General features: G+C 45.2%; 1 protein-coding gene across 3 annotated transcripts in view; it reads left to right on the top strand.

Annotated features, from left to right (window-relative positions):
- LOC135050119 (ephrin type-A receptor 3) overlaps positions 1-19,957 on the top strand; it is a 232,495-nt gene that overhangs the window by 188,160 nt on the left and 24,378 nt on the right. For all 3 annotated transcript variants that reach the window (XM_063956296.1, XM_063956297.1, XM_063956295.1), the window contains exons 11-12: positions 10,162-10,311; positions 12,193-12,386. In XM_063956296.1, the coding sequence (XP_063812366.1) occupies positions 10,162-10,311; positions 12,193-12,386 (344 nt within the window). The remainder of the gene's footprint in view (positions 1-10,161; positions 10,312-12,192; positions 12,387-19,957) is intronic.

The following is a 19,957-nucleotide window of genomic DNA, read 5'->3' as shown; positions in this document are numbered from 1 at the left end:
GTTATGTCTTTATTGGGGTATTTTTTTTAGTAGTAGTACTACAGGTACCAGCGGGCCCGGTTTTCCGCCGCATGCTGGTACTTGTGGTTCTCCAAGTACCAGCTTGCGGGGGAGGCTTGCTGGGACTTGTAGTACTGCTACTAAAAACAATATTCATAACTTACAACAAAGGCTATCAGCCCCCCATCCGCAGCCCATTGGATGGGGGGGACAGCCTCGGGCTTCACCCCTGGCCGTTGGGTGGCTGGAGGGGGGGGACCCCTTGATTGAAGGGGTTCCCACTCCTCCAGGGTACCCCGGTCAGGGGTGACTAGTTGGGTATTTAATGCCACGGCCGCAGGGCGCTGAATAAAAGTGACCCCCGGCTGTGGCATTATCTGTCCAGCTAGTGGAGCCCGGTGCTGGTTTCAAAAATACGGGGGACCCCTACGCTTTTTGTCCCCCGTATTTTTGGAACCAGGACCAGGCGCAGAGCCCGGTGCTGGTTGCTTAAATATGGGGGAACCCCTGTCAATTTTTTTCCCATATTTTTGCAACCAGGACCGGCTCAAAGAGCCCGAGGCTGGTTTGGCTTAGGAGGGGGGACCCCACGCAATTTTTTTTTAAAGTTTAAACTTTTTTTTTTTTTTTACAAGGTGCACAATGAAGCCCAGCACGGATCTCTCCGAGATTCAGATCCGGCCGAGATTCATTGTATTAAAGTCGGCAGTGTTTTACAAGTCACTCACGTAAAACACTGCCTAAAAAAACGAATGACATCGACATCGGAAAAACCGAAAATGCAGAATACGGCAGCTTAGTAAATTAGTCGTAATCAATTCAAAAAGTTGCATATTTACACTTTCGATGTCATTCGTGATTGAACTTTGACCTCAAACGGAAAATACGATTCTTAGTAAATTTACCCCTATCTGTCACTTTTTATAAAACTGTCATTCAGAAAAATTTTGAGAGTTGGCAGTACTCGGTATCAGATCTATGGGGGGAATTCAGAGTTGATCGCAGCAGCAATTTTGTTAGCAGTTGGGCAAAATCATGGCCCTCATTCCGAGTTGATCGCTAGCTGCAGTTGTTCGCTGCGTAGCGATCAGTTAAAAAAAGGCAAATATGCGCATGCACCGCAATGCGCACGCGTGGGGTAAGGGTACAACGAGCATCGTGGTTTTGCACAGGTTCTAGCGACGCTTCCAGTCGCACTGGCGGACGCAAGGAGATTGACAGGAAGTGGGAGTTTCTGGGTGTCAACTGACCGTTTTCTGGGAGTGTTTGGAAAAACGCAGGCGTGGCCGGGCATTTGCTGGGTTGGTATCTGACGTCATTACTGTGTCACTCGTCCCAGCAATCATCGCACAGGATAAGTAACTACAGGGCTGGTCTTATTTTGCACAAAATGTGTTTGCAGGCGCTCTGCTGCACAGGCGTTCGCACCAGGGGCGGAACTACTGGCGGGGCAGGCAGTGCAGTGCACTGGGGCCCCGCCGCACTAAAGGGCCCACAGCCGCCGGCCGGCATTTAGAACAGATTAACATGCGGACGAACGTCCGCATGTCAATCTGCGGTCTCCTCTCCCTCCCTGCTGTGGTGCCTGCTCCCCCGGCCCCCCCCCCTCCTATGTGTTGGAGGGACACGAGCGCATCGCGCGTCTCTCCTGTGTCCCTCCTCCTGGCTCTGCCCCCGGCCGATCTAAGGAAGCATGTGCCGTTCGTGAGCTCTGATTGGCTCATGAACGGCACATGCTTCCTTAGACCGGCCGGGGGAGAGCCAGGAGGGACACAGGAGAGACGCGCGATGCGCTCGTGTCCCTCCAACACATAGGAGGGGGGGGGGGCCGGGGGAGCAGGCACTGGGGGGACAGATCTGGCACTGGGGACATATACCTGGCACTGGGGGGGCATATACCCGGCACTGAGGGCATGTACCTGGCACTGGGGGGGCATATACCTGGCACTGGGGGCATATACCTGGCACTGGGGGGGGCATATACCTGGCACTGGGGGGGCATATACCTGGCACTGGGGGGAGGCATTTACCCAGCACTGGAGGCATATACCTGGCACTGGGGGGGAAGCAGGCACTGGGGGGGAATATCTGGCACTGGGGGCATATACCCGGCATTGGGGGGGCATATACCCGGCACTGGGGGCATATACCCGGCACTGGGGGCATATACCTGGCACTGGGGGGGAAGCAGGCACTGGGGGGGAATATCTGGCACTGGGGGCATATACCTGGCACTGGGAGCATATAACTGGCACTGGGGGGGCATGTACCTGGCACTGGGGGCATATACCTGGCACTGGGGGCATATACCTAGCACTGGGGGGGAATATCTGGCACTGTGGGAGAATATCTGGCACTGGGGGGGCATATACCCGGCACTGGGGGCATATACCCGGCACTGGGAACATATACCTGGCACTGGGGGGGAAGCAGGCACTGGGGGGGAATATCTGGCACTAGGGGCATATACCTGGCACAGGGAGCATATAACTGGCACTGGGGGGGCATGTACCTGGCACTGGGGGCATATACCTGGCACTGGGGGCATATACCTGGCACTGGGGGCATATACCTGGCACTGGGGGGGAATATCTGGCACTGGGGGAGAATATCTGGCACTGGGGGGGGCATATACCCAGCACTGGGGGCATATACCCGGCACTGGGAACATATACCTTGCACTGGGGGGGAAGCAGGAACTGGGGGGGAATATCTGGCACTGGGGGCATATACCTGGCACTGGGGGCATATAACTGGCACTGGGGGGGCATGTACCTGGCACTGGGGGCATATACCTGGCACTGGGGGCATATACCTGGCACTGGGGGGGAATATCTGGCACTGTGGGAGAATATCTGGCACTGGGTGCATATACCTGGCACTGTGGGGGAATATCTGGCACTGGGAGCATATGTGGCACTGGGAGCACGGCCCTAGCAACAAGCACTACCCACTAGCAACGAGCATGACACCCAGTGCATGAAACCCCTGGCAACGAGCATGACATCCTGGCACCGTGCATGGAACCAAGTGCATGAAACCCCTGGCAACAAGCAGGTAATTTAAAAGTAATTGGAAGCCTTACTGTAGAACTTAATGTGTAATGGGCATTACGGTGTGTGGCATAATGTATCACGGACATTGCGGTGTGTGTCATAATGTATCAGGCTTTACGGTGTGTTGTATACTATATCACGGGCATTGTGGTATGTGGTATAATGTCTCAGGATCATTGTGGTGTGTGTCATACCGTGTCACAGACATTGTATGTGGTATAATGTATCAGGGGCATTGCAGTGTGTAGCATAATGTATAACGGGCAATGCGGCGCACGCATTTTTCTACCTTTGCTAGTGCCAATTACGGGGTGTATGGGGGCGGGGGGCGCCGAAGGATTTTTTGGCTTGGGGGAGAAAAATTTCTAGTTACGCCACTGGTCACAATGACTCATTGTATGTCATGCCGCAGCCGCACACCAGCGCTCCCGTGACCCGCCCGTCATAAGGAACGATTCTGGCCACCCGCACACGAAGGAGGGAGGTGGGTCCGTCCCTCCCTCCCTCATATACAAACAGGTCACAGTCTCTCAGTGAAGGAGAGCCGCAGCAGCGCTTTGTTACTGGTGGAGGCGCTGCTGCTGCTGCTCCTCTGCTTCACTATAGGCTGTCTCTGAGAACAGCCTATAGGGAAGCAGAGGGGCAGCAGCAGCAGCGCCTCCACCAGTAACACAGCGCTGCTGCGGCTCCCTCCTTCACCTCCCTCCTCCTTCTTCTCTACTGCCCGGGAAGCTGCACCGAGGAGCCTGAGCCAACAGAGAGGGTAAGTATAATTCTTCTTTCTTTCTTTCTTTCTTTCTTTCTTTCTTTCTTTCTTTCTTTCTTTCTTTCTTTCTTTCTTTCTTTCTTTCTTTCTTTCTTTCTTTCTTTCTTTCTTTCTTTCTTTCTTTCTTTCTTTCTTTCTCTTTCTTTTTTTATTTGTTGGGACTGCCTGCCGCAATGTGTAAAAAGGGGGGACTGCCTGCCGCTATGTATAAAAATGGGGAATCTGCCTGCCGCAATGTAAAAATGGGGAATCTGCATGCCGCAATGTAAAAATGGGGAATCTGCCTGCCGCAATGTAAAAATGGGGAATCTGCCTGCCGCAATGTAAAAATGGGGAATCTGCCTGCCGCAATGTAAAAATGGGGAATCTGCCTGCCGCAATGTGTAAAAATGGGGAATCTGCCTGCCGCTATGTATAAAAATGGGGAATCTGCCTGCCGCTATGTATAAAAATGGGGAATCTGCCTGCCGCTATGTATAAAAATGGGGAATCTGCCTGCCGCTATGTGTAAAAAGGTAGAATCTGCCTGCCGTAATGTGTAAAAAGGGCACGCTATCTGCCGTTATGTGTAAAAGTGTATGGTGTCTGCCGTAATGTGTAAAATGGGGACGCTGTCTGCCGTAATGTGTAAAATGGGGACGCTGTCTGCCGTAATGTGTAAAAAGTGCACGCTGTCTGCCGCTATGTGTAACGAGGGCACGCTGTCTGCCATTGTGTAAAAAGTGTATGCTGTCTGCCGCTATGTGTAACGAGGGCACGCTGTCTGCCGTTATGTGTAAAAAGTTCACGCTGTCTGCCGTTATGTGTAAAAAGGGGAATCTGTTCGCTGTAAGGTGTAAAAGGGTCTCTACCTGGTGTAGTGGTGCTACTGTGCGGCGTAATTTGAAGAATGGAGACTACTGTGCACCGTTTTATGAATTGGTATTATTTTGTGGACACACCCCTTCCCCACGAAGCCACGCCACTATGTATTTTTGCGCGCGCCTACGGCGCGCACTGCCCATGGGGTGGACTTGGATGGGATGGGGGGGGGGGGGGGCAAAGCATTTTGTTGCACCTGGGCCCACCGCTTGCTTGTTCCGCCACTGGTTCGCACTCCTGCTATGCTTTGCTAAAATACACTCCCCCATGGGCAGTGACTATGCGTTTGCACAGCTGCTAAAAGTAGCTAGCAAGCGATCAACTCGGAATGAGGGCCTATGTGCACTGCATGGGGGCCGATATAACATGTGCAGAGAGAGTTAGATTTGGGTGAAAGTTAGATTTGTGTTCAAACTGAAATCTAAATTGCAGTGTATAAATAAAGCAGCCAGTATTTACCCTGCACAGAAACAAAATAACCCACCCAAATCTAAATCTCTCTGCACATGTTATATCTGCCACACCTGCAGTGCACATGGTTTTGCCCAACTGCTAACAAATTTGCTGCTGCGATCAACTCTGAATTACCCCCAAAATCCGCTAAGCTCTGTCCCATCTCCAAAATGCATGCGCCCCTCCAGTGGTTCCCAATGCAGCGAGCAAACACTAGCCAGAGAGAATGGAGGGTCTACAGGGAACGGGTTATGTAGCCCATACAATTGTGATATATGGCATACAATCCTTCGATTTCGACCGCATCTGTGAGAGAAATAGAAGGATTGTATGCAGTGGCGGAACTAGCGAGCGGTGGGCCTAGGTGCGACAAAATGCTTTGCCCCCCCCACACACACAAGTCCAAGTCCACCCCCTCACCCCTGGAGAGGATCTGGTGAGGGGGACCTGCTCAGGGCCAGAGAAATGGATACCTAGCAACAGTGCCGTAACTAGACATTTTAGCACTGTGTGCAAGAAACGGCATGGGAGCCCCACCCCTCCATGCAAAACAGGGGCAGTGCGCGCCGTAGGCGCGTGCAAAAATACATAGTGGCGTGGCTTCGTGGGGAAGGGGTTTGGCCACAAAATAATACCATTTCATAAAACGGTGCACAGTAGTCTCCATTCTTCAAATTACGCCAGACAGTAGCACCACTACACCAGGTAGAGACCCTTTTACACCTTACAGCGGACAGATTCCTCTTTTTACACATTACGGCAGACAGCGTCCCCTTTTTACACATTAAGGCAGACAGCGTCCCCCTTTTTACACATTACGGCAGACAGCGTCCCCCTTTTTACACATTACGGTAGACAGTGTGCACTTTTTACACATAACGGCAGACAGCATCCCCTTTTTACACATAACGGCTGACAGCGTGCCCTTGTTACACATAGCGGCAGACAGCGTACACTTTTTACACATAACGGCAGACAGCGTGCCCTTGTTAAACATAGCGGCAGACAGCGTACACTTGTTACACATAATGGCAGACAGCGCCCCCCTTTTTACACATTACGGCAGACAGCGTACACTTTTTACACATAACGGCAGACAGCGTCCCCTTTTTACACATTACGGCAGACAGCGTGCCCTTGTTACACATTACGGCAGACAGCGTCCCCCTTTTTACACATAACGGCAGGCAGATTCCCCCTTTTTACACATAGCGGCAGGCAGATTCCCCATTTTTACACATAGCGGCAGGCAGTCCCCCCTTTTTACACATTGCGGCAGGCAGATTCCCCATTTTTACACATTGCGGCAGGCAGTCCCCCGTTTTTACACATTGCGGCAGGCAGATTCCCCATTTTTACACATTGCGGCAGGCACATTCCCCCTTTTTACACATTGCGGCAGGCAGTACCCCATTTTTACACATTGCGGCAGGCAGATTCCCCATTTTTACACATTGCGGCAGGCAGTCCCCCGTTTTTACACATTGCGGCAGGCAGTTTACCGTTTTTACACATTGCGGCAGGCAGTCCCCCATTTTTACACATTGCGGCAGGCAGATTCCCCATTTTTACACATTGCGGCAGGCAGTCCCCCATTTTTACACATTGCGGCAGGCAGATTCCCCATTTTTACACATTGCGGCAGGCAGTCCCCCGTTTTTACACATTGCGGCAGGCAGTCCCCCATTTTTACACATTGCGGCAGGCAGATTCCCCATTTTTACACATTGCGGCAGGCAGTCCCCCATTTTTACACATGGCGGCAGGCAGTCCCCCATTTTTACACATAGCGGCAGGCAGTCCCCCATTTTTACACATAGCGGCAGGCAGTCCCAACAAAGAAAGAAAGAAAGAAAGAAAGAAAGAAAGAAAGAGACAGAAAGAAAGAAGAATTATACTTACCCTCTCCGCTGGCTCAGGCTCCTCGGTGCATCTTCTGGTCACGATTCCCGGGCAGGAGAGAAGGAGGAGGAGGGAGGTGGAGGAGGGAGCCGCAGCAGCGCTGTGTTATTGGTGGAGGCGCTGCTGCTGCTGCCCCTCTGCTTCACTATAGGCTGTTCTCGGAAGACAGCCTATAGTGAAGCAGAGGGGCAGCAGCAGCAGCGCCTCCACCAGTAACAGCGCTGCTGCGGCTCCCTCCTCCACCTCCCTCCCCCCCCCCCCCCCCCCGTACCGCTGCTCCTCTCCTCCCTCTGGGCTTCAGTTTGACTCATTACATGCTCTGGGCCCCTGGACAGAGGCGGGCCCCAGTGCAACGCATTGGTTGCACTGGCGGTAGTTCCGCCTCTGATTGTATGCACATTTAAGGTTCCATGCGACGTGAAGTGCGGGCACGCCGCTCGAATATCACGTCTCATGATAGTATGTGCTGCACTTAATATTTATCACATCGCAGTGCGATCGCATGTGTTTTTAAAAACACATGCGATATATCGCACTGCGATGCGCGATAGGCACCCGCCGCACTCGGCGGTGACGTGCCCATCACGTGATTACCATGCACTCTATCGCATGATCACATGGTCATCACTTTGGCAGTTCAGGAGCGATTTCATCGTACCTGAACTGTCGATGCGATGCCCCACGATGTCGCGGGGCATCGCACAAGTGTATGGGCACCATAAGTGTTCAGCAGCGGGAGGGAGGGGTGGACTGAGGCGACCCATTATATGCCAGGTCCCTTTACTTGTACTGAATAAAGGAAAATAAACAATTTAGATTAAAGGATTTCAAGAACACATGGAATAAACTTGTATACCCATGTTTCCACTGTTTGGAAACCCATCATTTTCTAAACATAAAACATTGACAAAAAAAAGGTTGCTTAGTCTATGTCATCCAGTACTTTTTTGTAATCCAAATACAGTAATCGAACAGTGACACCTAGTGACCAAAATTTCAAGAAAAATGGCAAAACTTAGATCTGAAACCATTTCTTTCAGTGAACAAGAAGACTTGAACAAAACGTATTTGGTCATTTATGGGGAACAGCGAGCCGGATGATGTAATCACACATGTTACACAAAGCTGGCTGTTACTGCAGGAACGTTGATAGCAGCTGAATTCACACTCACAAAGAAGTTGACTAATTGTGGGATGCTGAAAGGCGTGACAGGTTTAGGATTTGCACTGTAGTAAGTTACAGTAAAAATGTGCATGCTATTGAACAAAGACCCTTTGAAGGCATTTATCTGCCTCAGTTATGCAAGTACTAGTTGGCCGAGTTTTATAATTTGGCTCAGAAATAGTGTCAGAAGGAGTTTTCTACGGGAAAAGTGACATATCCAATCCACATGCAGGCGGTGTTACATGTGTACATATACAGCCCTAGTACCGTGACCAGAGTGCTGGCTGAGCAGCAGGTAAAACCCATAAAGAGGATTAAATTAAATTTTTGGGAATTAGGAAGGAGGCGTTAAACTTCACTCTGCGGCCGTATAAGGTAATGATAGTGTCTAATGGCTAAGCTTTACTATAAAATGAAGTGTTATGGGAGCCAGACAGTGCCGTGCTGGTGATGAAATATATTAAGCTTGACTATATAACGTTACCTGGGATTAAAAAAATGTGCCCTATAGTACTGGATGTGTATATTGCTATTTTATATGTGAGATAAGCATTTAAAAAAAGAAATGTTTTCTCTTGTGTCAGTGCTTTCTTTGGAATGATAATTGTACATGCAAAGTGTAATTGCTGCTGTGTCCTGTATATGTACAATTACCAACTTTAATACATAATAGATTTATCTACTTAGGAGCATTTTGCAAATTGACACAGGACAGATAATCTGCATATTTAAGGTCATTCTGCACAGGAACACGCAGCTCTAGACGAGGAAAGTTATATCCGGGGCAATTAGTACAGAGGTTAGCATAGCTGTCATCTTTAGTAATCCTTTTAGTGATGGAAGTACATGGCTGTGCATTATAATAGGGTGATGGATACTCTCTATGCATGGGGTGATTGCTAGTGATCTGTCACATGGGTTATGTAGTGTTATTGGAAACTAGTGCATAGCCACTCGGTAATAACAGGGTTTCTTTATGTTAAGCAGAAATAATATTTAAATATTTATTTAGAAATGTATCAAAATATGGCTACAGTTCTCAGTCTTGTTGCTTGATCTTTGACCTACAACATGTACCATGTTATTAATGCAATTCAATTATATCTATATATCAGGGATGTGCGGTCTGTCTGTCTGTCTGTCTGTCTTTCTGTCTGTCTATCTATCTATCTATCTATCTATCTATCTATCTATCTATCTATCTATCTATCTATCTATCATATGTTGAAAGAGAAACTTAAAGCTAAAATACAAGCTTACAGTCCACTGCTCACTGTGTCGGTATGACTCACTTCTGCTAGCCAACACTGTCAGGGGTGTCAAAGAGCAATGTGCTATGCAAACAGTGATGCTTTCCTCATACCACTGTTGTAATGCATGGTTATTTGAGTTACTGTCACTTTCTTGTCAGCTTGAACCAGTCTGGCCATTCTCATCGGACCTCTCTCATTAATAAGGCGTTTTAACCCACAGAACTGCTGCCCAGCGGATGGTTTGGTTTTGTGTACCATTCTCTGTAAACTCTAGAGACTACTGTGCATATAAATTCCAGGAGATCAAGTGTTTCTACTCAAATCGCCTTTCAAATCTCTGGCACCAACAATTATTCTACGTTCAAAGTCACTTAGATCAAATCTCTCCTCCTTTCTTGTGTTTGGTCTGAACAACAACTGATTCTCTTTGCCATGTCTGCATGCTTTTATGCATTGTGTAGCTGCCACATGATTGGCTGATTAGAGCAGGTGTACAGGTATACATAATAAAGTGGCCACTGAGTGTATGTAAATTCTGCCTTGATCAGGACTGGATTAGCATCATAATAAACTGAAGCACTTAACGTTTGCAGATAACGTTCAGCCCAGGGTGATTTTGTAGATATTTATTCTGGCCAGTAAGAAAGGGCAGACATGCGGGATTAATATTTACATAAATAAGTAATAACACCTTTGTCTCTCCAGGGTGGCAAGATACCGATTAGATGGACGGCGCCAGAAGCCATTTCATATCGTAAATTCACATCAGCAAGTGACGCGTGGAGTTATGGCATTGTAGTCTGGGAAGTCATGTCATATGGAGAGAGACCGTACTGGGAAATGTCCAATCAAGATGTAAGAATTACTCTGTTTAGATGCATTCTGTCCGTTTGTCACTACATAAACAAACTGTCACTAAAACTAGTAGCACACGCAGTGGTTGCTGTCTGGGGCATCAATAGATCATCTGGGTTCTGAATCTGACTCTAAGTGGCATGGCTACTCCCCATCGGGGAGCTGTTTGCAGAAGATGCTTGGCAAAGGGGCATGCATGGCTGCACTATTATGGAGAAGTCTCACTCCCGGGTAGGGATGGCCATCGATAATAAGAAACCATTGATAAAATACTGTGGATAACTATTGGTTTTGCCATCAATGGGGAGTTCCGATGTATAAAACCCATCCCTTTACTGTACTGTACATGCATGGTAGTGGCTCTGGTAATTTGTGTATGCACAGTCCAGAATCATCAGTGGTGTAACCAACAGTAGTTTTCCTTCGATGGTCAATAAAACATTGATGGTTTCCCTATTGAGGGATATCCCTACCTGTTCCTCCCATCAGCGTCTGTTCATCAAGCCCCCACCCCTCGTGGCCCCTTCTGGTTGCAGCTTCTGAATGATCCTTCTGCTCACTGCGCTCGCCATGCTTCGGGCCCAGTGGCGACCTTAGGTCAGCAAGTGACATAGTCATGCCACCGAATATTGCATGTCCACAGTGGCATAGCATCACGATTAGGGATCAATATGCATGATGGGGTGTTGCTGGGAGTGAAAGAGTTGGCTGTCACATAGGATTGCTGGCCTTTATCATGCTACAACTAGGACTGGGGGTTTTGTGCAGGAGACCCACAAAATTTACAGCAATCTTGCAAAACTCCCAGGAAAGTAGACCAGTCTCAGTCCCGCCCACATTCCCAGGTTGGCACATTTTGCCTCCCCAGTCCCGCCCACATTCCTAGGTTGCCACCCCACCCCAACAGCACAATACCCGGGGTCAGCAGCTGCAATGATGTGATTCACAGCAGAACTCTGCACCTGTGTCCGGACCACCCCCCAAAATGGGACCATTGAAAAGTTGCCAAGTACGTATACAATATATTAGGAACTACAGTAATTTTCTGTCAAGGTACATGGATTCTCACCTGTATATTTGTGAATGTTATTTGTGATTCCGGTATGTAGTGCAACTTGTATATTCATGATAGTAATCCTTCAAGGTACTTGCCTTATATTCTTTTAATTAATTTAAACTATAACGGTAAGCTTCAAATCATGCTACATTCTTCTATACATATATCACCGCCAACAATTAGAAAAATGAGGTATGTATAAACGAGAGGACCATTTTCTACTCTTTGATTATTTGTTCATAGAGGGAACTTAACTTTTCTGTGCGCTGCCAAGACTATCCTACATTATCGCAGGCTTACATAAACACCAGTTGACTAATTAAGTGATCATATATTACATCAAAGTAAGAAATATATACGAAATGTGCTCATGTAATACAATGATTTCATTTTTTTTTCCTTCTTTTTTTTCCTAAGAGGAACCATTACGCTTGAATGGCACTTTAAGTGGCCCGTGGCTTTGCAGCTATTATCGCAAATCTTTATCTTTGTTTTAATTAAATCCATATTTTTGCCAAAAAGGAAAAAAAATAACTTAAAACTTTTAATTGCAATGCTAAAAAATGTCCCTTATGAAGGACACAACAAAGATTTATCTAATTAATTCAAGCAAATGTTTCACATGCTCGCTAATTACTGTGGTCTAAAGGTATTATTTACAGCTAATTTGTTGGCATTTTCTCTGGGGGTAAATGACTCGTGGACATAAACAAAAGAAGCAATAAACAAATTAGAGATGTGGTTTTGTGTTATGTTGGAAGCGAAATATCGCTGTATTAGTTTTTTTGAATAAGATCTTCTAATGAGTCATTTCCCGTTAACAGGTAATTAAGGCAGTTGATGAGGGGTATCGGTTACCGCCTCCTATGGAATGCCCAGCGGCTTTGTATCAGCTCATGCTGGACTGCTGGCAGAAGGATCGAAACAACAGACCAAAGTTTGAGCAGATCGTCAGCATTTTAGACAAGCTGATCCGCAATCCTAGCAGTCTGAAAGTTATTGCTAATACAGCTACAAGGTGACTATACTACTAGGCTGCCTGTTTAATGCCACTTGTGTTTAAAAAGTACCTGTGAGCAGTGTCGGACTGGGGTATGTAGGGTCCACCGGGGGAATACAGTGGTAGGGGCCCATGTTTAGGGGTGTGGCCAGTCTCTAGAGGGGGGGTGCCCAGCCGCCGCTTTGGTTTGCCTAACTATTTTGCAAGTGTTGGTCCCCTAGATAAATATATACAGTAAATACTGTAGTGCATGCATGGTAATGTTCTAGATTAGTAACAGCACAGTCTGGAACCTGATCCCTACAGGAGGGGGTGGGGCCCCAGGCAGTAGGGCCCACCGGTGGTTTCCCCTGTACCCCTGTAGGCCAGTCCAACCCTGCCTGTGAGCTGATCCAAATTCAGCCTAATGGGGGCATTTATCAAAGCATAGAGATGTAAAGTGGAGAGAGATAAAGCACTAACCAATCAACTTCTAGCTCTCTTTTTACAGTCTGAGGGGCAAATTTATTAAGCCTGGTGAAGTGATAAAGTGGAAGGTGATAACGCACCAGCCAATCAGCTACTAACTTCCATGTTACAGACTGGGTTTGAAAAGTGAAGCTGACTGGCTGGAGCATTATCACCTTCCTCTTTATCAATACACCAGGCTTAATAAATCTGCCCGTGTTTGAAAAATGATATCTACAGTAGGAGCTGATTGGTTGGTGCTTTATCTCTCCCCACTTCATCTCTCTCCATGCTTTGATAAATTCCCCCCTAAATACTGGTTCATCCCACAAAATGGTAACCTCCAAGAGTGAGCCAAAGTCAGCTGTAAAAGGGTGAGTATATTTGATTCACATGTATCTTGAAGCTGCTGTCAAGAGACAAATGAAGGCTCCAATTCATCAAGACGGTTTTAATAAATAAGTAATAACTATGCACTGACGCTGTATCACATCAAATGCAAAATCACTGCAATCCCCCAGCACACAAAGATGGTACCCGGGTAATCGTGAAACAGACAGATGTAGCAGAATTCCCACAACTACACGTTTTATTTGCTCCCTTATCAGAGCCGGCCATAGCTATAGGCAAACTAGGCAATTGCCTAGGGCATTTGATATGCCCAGGGGCATCAGCAGCTTCTGCTGATTAAAATGATATGCAGCATGCCTATATTCTGTGTGTAACATTTCATATGCAGATACAGCCACAGTCTCACACAGTATAAAGGCATGCTGTATATCATTTTAATCAGCAGAAGCTGCTTGTGCATCCTAGCCACATAACAATGCAAATAAGATGCATTTTCATTAAAAAATGTGCCCGACGTTAGCACTGAGGCAAGATTTATGAGGACACATCTGTATCCAAGCAGAGGCAGAGGTCACAGTGTTAGCAGCAGTGTGAGTGCTGTGTGCATGTGAGTGGGTTGGTTGTGCAGTAGTGTTCGGAATATGTGTAAGGAGCATTATGTGTGTCATGTAAAAATGCATTAATGTGCAACATATGTATAAGGGGCACTATGTGTCATTATGTGTATAAGGGCATTAATAATGTGTGGCATACAGTATGTGTAACAGGGTACTACTATATTTGTCATTATGTGTATAGGGGCACTAACAATGTGCAGCAAATGTGTAGGGGGCACTATGTGTGTCATTATGTGTATTAGGGCATTAATAATGTGCGGCATATGTGTAAGGGACATTCTGTGTAAAAGGGCATTAATAAAGGTTGTCATAATGTGTAAGCACATTATGTTTAGAAGGACATTAATAATGTGTCTCATATGTGTTAGGGGCATTACTGTGTGGAATTATGTGTTTAAGGTGCTCTTCTATGTGGTGTTGCGTATAGAAAGGGTACTACTGTGTCGTCTAATGTGAATAAAGAGCAATAGGGTGTAGTGTAATGTGAATAAGGAGCAATTCAGTGTGATGTAATGTGAATAAGGGGCTCTACTGTGAGGAGTAACGTTTATAAGGTAAAGTGATACTACTGTGGGATGTAATATTAATTATGGAAACTATCGCATGATCAAATGTGAATAAAGTGCAGTACTGTGTGGCGTATTTGGAATTGGGGTTACTATTGTGTGGCCATGCCCCTTGCCAGCAAAAACACACCCCTTTTTGGGCTGTGCGCCAAATGTGCGAACTGTTCCTATTTAAAATATAGGGGGTACAAACACCAAAATAAGGACTGTTATGGCTGAGGGGTGATGGTTCTGGTAAAGAAGTGCAAGGTCAGAGGCGGAACCAGGGGTGGTGCTAGGGGGCACCAGCCAAAATCTTGCCTAGGGCATCATATTGGTTAGGGCCGGCTCTGTCCCTTATCCTCATCACTCAAAATAGGGAACCAATGATCAGAGTTGAATTCTTCATAAGTTACCATAATATCAGGTATGTATTAATATATTTGACACTGCAATAGCTATACAGACTATTATAAATAATGTTACTAAAACGTGTATTGATTGGGCAGAAGTATTCCAATATTAAAGATTGAAAAGGTCTATTTTTACAAGTAAGGTCCCAATTATGAGTTGGATGCGTCTGAGAAAACGGACACATCATCATTTTGTAGCCAACGGTGCATGCATCTTAATTGCAAAACACGGTATGCCAAGCGTCGCAGTGTGTCCGAAGTCACGAATAGGTGCTAGCGTGCCAAACCTTGTGCGAATGGACCCCAGCGTGGGAAGAGGGGGGGGGGGGAGGCTTGAGCGTGTATGGCGATTCAGACTCATACGTATAGGTACAGGATGACTGTTTCACAAATATCTATTGCCCCTAGCATGGGGCTGGTACAGGAATGCCCAGATTACTTAAGTCAGGGGGGCCCTATTGATCAACAGCAGGACATTGGGTTTGAGTCATTGTTCAGAAGGCTTAGGTCGCGCACATTAAAAAGGGGCATGGTCACATGTCACAACCCCATTTCATGTCATGTTGGGGGTGTGTACATCAATACCCCAATATCACGTGCACAGCAGGTGAGAGAGTTACCTCCCGGAGGGACACTACAGCCCATGAGCAATTGGTAGAGAGGTATGCATACATACTGTACAGTCACACATAGAAACATAGAAACATAGAATTTGACGGCAGATAAGCACCACTTGGCCCATCTAGTCTGCCCCTTTTTTTTTTTATCCTTTAGGCAATCTCAACCCTTTTTGAACCTTAATTATTTGTAAGGAATTTCATATGCCTATCCCAAGCTTGTTTAAATTGGTCTACAGTCTTAGCCTCTACCACCTCTGATGGGAGGCTATTCCACTTATCCACTACCCTTTCTGTGAAGTAATTTTTCTTTAAATTTCCCCTGAACCCCCCCCCTCTATGTACATATATAGTACAAACCGACACATATACACATATTATTTATGTATTAACAGTGTCTTATATAGCGCAGCATATTCCATTATGCTTTAACATACATACATAGTCACCCACCTATACACCTACATACATAAATACATACATACATACATACTGTCATATACATAGACATACATTCACACACATGCGTACAGACAGACACACATGTACATGCAGTCACACACTTATACACATACTGTACATACACGCACACATAGAGTCACCCACCCACCTATACACATACACACATACAATCACACACATTTACTTACAGGCACACAAATGCACACAATACAGTCACACACATTCATACATACATACATACATACATACATACAGTCACCGACCCACCTATACATGTACATACAGTACATACATACTGTCACACACATATACACTCACATACATGCACACAAACATAGTCACACACAAGTATGTACGTACGTACGTACGTACGTACGTACGTACGTACGTACGTACAGTCATACACTTACACACATACTGTACATACAGATAGACACACAGACTCCCTCCCTGAGTCCCTCTTACCTTATAGGCTGGTTGCTGGATAATCCTCATTCCTCATCACTCTGGGTACACAGTCTGCAGCTGCAGCTCCTCCCCTCTCTACCATGCTGCTGCCTCCGACTGTACAGCACCGTGTAGCCCTGCACCCTGCATGGACTCCATCTCCCTCTCCTTTACTGCAACTCGCAGTGATGTCCTGATCTGCATCTGTAAACAAAGCCTGGGGGTCCCCTCAGAGAAGTGAGTCTAGACACTTACACCCTGGATCCCCAGCCCACCCTTCCCCCTTATAGGGATCTGGCTGGTGCAAGTGCCAATCCTATTTATTACAGTTATGAGATTACAGAGATGATAGAACAGTGAGTGGGATTGGCTTGCATTTTCAGGTGCACAGATCTGCAACATAGTTGGGCTGATTGATGCATTAGCATATGAAAGTAAGTACAATGAAGCAGCTATAAGGGCAAGTGGCAGCAGAAGTGTGCGACTTGGAAGTGTGCTTATATCAGGTATTGTATAGCTTTATTACAGAGTCTAATACATTGTTATATGTATATAGTCATTGCAATGATCAGTTATGAGGTTATTTATTTCTCAGGAATCACCTCCTGTATTTCTTTGTAGCGTTTAACCGCACCATGCCAGACATAAGCACTATGGCTCTGAGTGGCATGCAATTCCGAATGTGGCCGCAGCTCATGATTTACATTACGCATCTTGGGGTCAGATGTGTCTCAGTAACGGCAGAATAGGCACCACTGACTGGCATCTGGGCGGCAACGGTCCGTTGGTACCTTGGAAGCTCGTCCTATGGTCATGTAGTCTGAGTTGTGTTTGTGAGTTTAGCGTATGCAGACTTCACTCCATCTTCAGTCTCATCTTCTGCACCAAACATGGGTCTGGTGTAAGTGCCATTACTAGTGATGGCAGCTGCTGTCGCACCTACTCAGGATGCTGGCGTGAGTTCATATAGGACATCCAATCACTTTGAGGAGTTATTTACAAAGTGCCAATTCATCAAACCTGGCGTCTCTGATCGTGTTTATGACTGATATTTAAAAGGGCAATGCTTTTGTTAGCAAGTTAGTTAGTGAAATCACTGCCCTTCTAAATATCTGCCATAAACACAGATGTTTTGTAAATTAAGGAGAGTATTCAGTTGCTTTACGCACCACAACAAATGAGGGGTACCCTACGGAACAGTTCAGTTGTTTTCGGGGGCCCTTTAATTATCGCGCTTGTTGTACCCAAATACGAGTTTTGCTCTGTAAAGCAGCTAATCCTAGTTAGCACGCCCAAACCATGGACCTTTCACAAATTTCTGCTCACCATCTCAGGAGGCAGCGAGCAGAAATGTGTCCACCCAAGGCATTCAGGCCCGAATGGAGCTACAATTGAATTACTCTGTCGGGCACCCATTAATTAACGCAGATGGCAGAAACAATTGAATTGCCACAGTTATATCTGCATTACGTGCGACTTGGAATCTTGTTCTGTGTATAGTGATATTTACTCCAGCCAAATGATGTAACTGTTGTAAAATATTAGAAAGGCGAGATGATTTTGTATTATTATCATTAAAAAAGAGCCAAACAGAGGTAATTTAGAGATCCTACAACTTGTAATGTTTCCTGTCGGAGCCATTTTACAAAAAGTTACACTTTACAAAAAAATTAGAAATTCAAAAATTGTCTTTACACAATTATTTATTTTAACAGAAATTGAAATTATAAATGTAAAAAAAGACTGCACACTTAATAAATAGACATTTTAAAAAGCGAAATTGTCTAGTCAGCTTTGAATAGTTTGAGCCCATTACTTAGAGAGCTGTTAATCACTTTTCCGCAATTAGAACTACACTCCCAATATTCAATACTGTAAATCGTTCTGCTGCCAAACCACAGGAGATCTCATCTCTATTTGTTGCACCAAAATATTTCCAACTTGATCTGTAAATTATTGTCTGAATTCCTGAACAAGCCACAGAAAATAATTTATTGGGCACAAAATGACATAGTATAACATTGCGATGCCAGTAGAGTACTTTGTGGTTAGTGTTGCAGTTTATCTATTGAATGCCGTTGTAGTTTTTTTTTTTTTTTTTAGCTCCAATAGTCAATATTTAGTCAACAATTGAACGGAAGCTAGTAGAGCAGCTTCCAATTACCACCTGCTGTGAGGTGACTCAGGGACGGCTCTTGATGGATGTTGTTTGGCATTCGAGAAGCCATTATGTAACTCATCCCCTGGCTATTCCTAATAGGGCTATTGTAGATCACCTAGTACTGCAGTGTAGTCCTGTCAGGCAAATGCATTTTATGATTCACGTCTGCCTAAACTGATTCCCTGCGCTTTCATAAATACAATTAATTAGGAATGCAGCGTAGACAGGGTATTTACATGTTTAAGCTAAAATATTAGACAGCCAAGCCAAGATGGCTGAATCCATCAACGTTAATATACATTACATAATACCATTTGAGGCCACGCTCACTCAACACCCTTATCCGTCTATGGCAGACTGTTAAGATTTAGACAATTTTACTTTCAATTGCTTCACGCTTCCCCGACTTTCAGTAAAATATACACGAAAGTGCAATTAGGGGAACAACTGTACTTTTTAACACAAAATACTAATAAGTACAGGTAATAGCGTAAAATTGGCTGATTTTCTATAGCGCATTACTGTTTTTCAGAGCATAGTGACTAAACATGCCAAATCGGATTTAACAATCTGTCTCAGACTAAAACTTTATTTTTTTTTGTTTCTTTTTTTTCTTGTGGTGAGACGTTAAATACCCATAAGGCTATTACCATTAGTAGGCCAATTACATGAGTAAATTGCCAGCCCTGGCAGAGTGTGAGCTGCACAAGAACAGTTAAGGTTCCATTGCTCCGGAATCTCTGACAGCTTACCAATCAGGGGCACGTACACTACTTGTAGCTTGTGGTCATTAACGCTAGTCTGTTGCAAGAATGTGTTTGCAAATAAAGGTAATGTTACACTCCAGACAAATAAATTTTCTGTGCTTTAGCAGAGAGGTATATTTTACACATTGATATGATAATATCTAACCAAATCTACTTATAAACAGAGTTTATATTCATATACAAAGAAAAAAAAATGTTTTACATTTAATTGGTTTTAGGGTTTTTTGTTTGTTTGTTTTATTGCAACATTGTATGGTTTTTAGTTCTACAGAAAACTTTTTGCATGTATTGAAGAGTTAACTTTCATATCCAGGTATGCATGTTTTTTTTATTCGTTATCAGTGAACAAGGAATCCTAGTGAGAAAATTATGATTTTTTTTTTTACCTTTTTCTTGCTTATTTCCTTTTTCTTCTATTCTGACACCCAAGACAGCTCAAACAGCAGAACCATGACCAGAGAAAAAAAACGTCCTTTTTCTCACGGTATGATATGTAGTTAAGCAGACTGCAGCTTGCATAGCATGGTTTCGCTTGGAATAGAAATCAGGATGGCACTGTCAAACCATGCAATTTCAAAACAGGCAATTTTATGTCTGGCTTGGCCTTAAGTAAGTTTGACGGTTTCCAAAATGGCACAAAAATGACAAAAAGTTTGGTTTTGTAAAACTTAACTTTAGTAAGATCTGATTGGGTCTGTGGATTTTGCTATATTTGCACCATGTTGTTAAATACATCTTAAACACAAAGGGGGTTATGTAGGA

This window comes from Pseudophryne corroboree, chromosome 2, assembly GCF_028390025.1.
Source record: "Pseudophryne corroboree isolate aPseCor3 chromosome 2, aPseCor3.hap2, whole genome shotgun sequence".
Classification (NCBI taxonomy): Eukaryota; Metazoa; Chordata; class Amphibia; order Anura; family Myobatrachidae; genus Pseudophryne; species Pseudophryne corroboree.
This window is presented reverse-complemented; position numbering and strand designations above follow the sequence as displayed.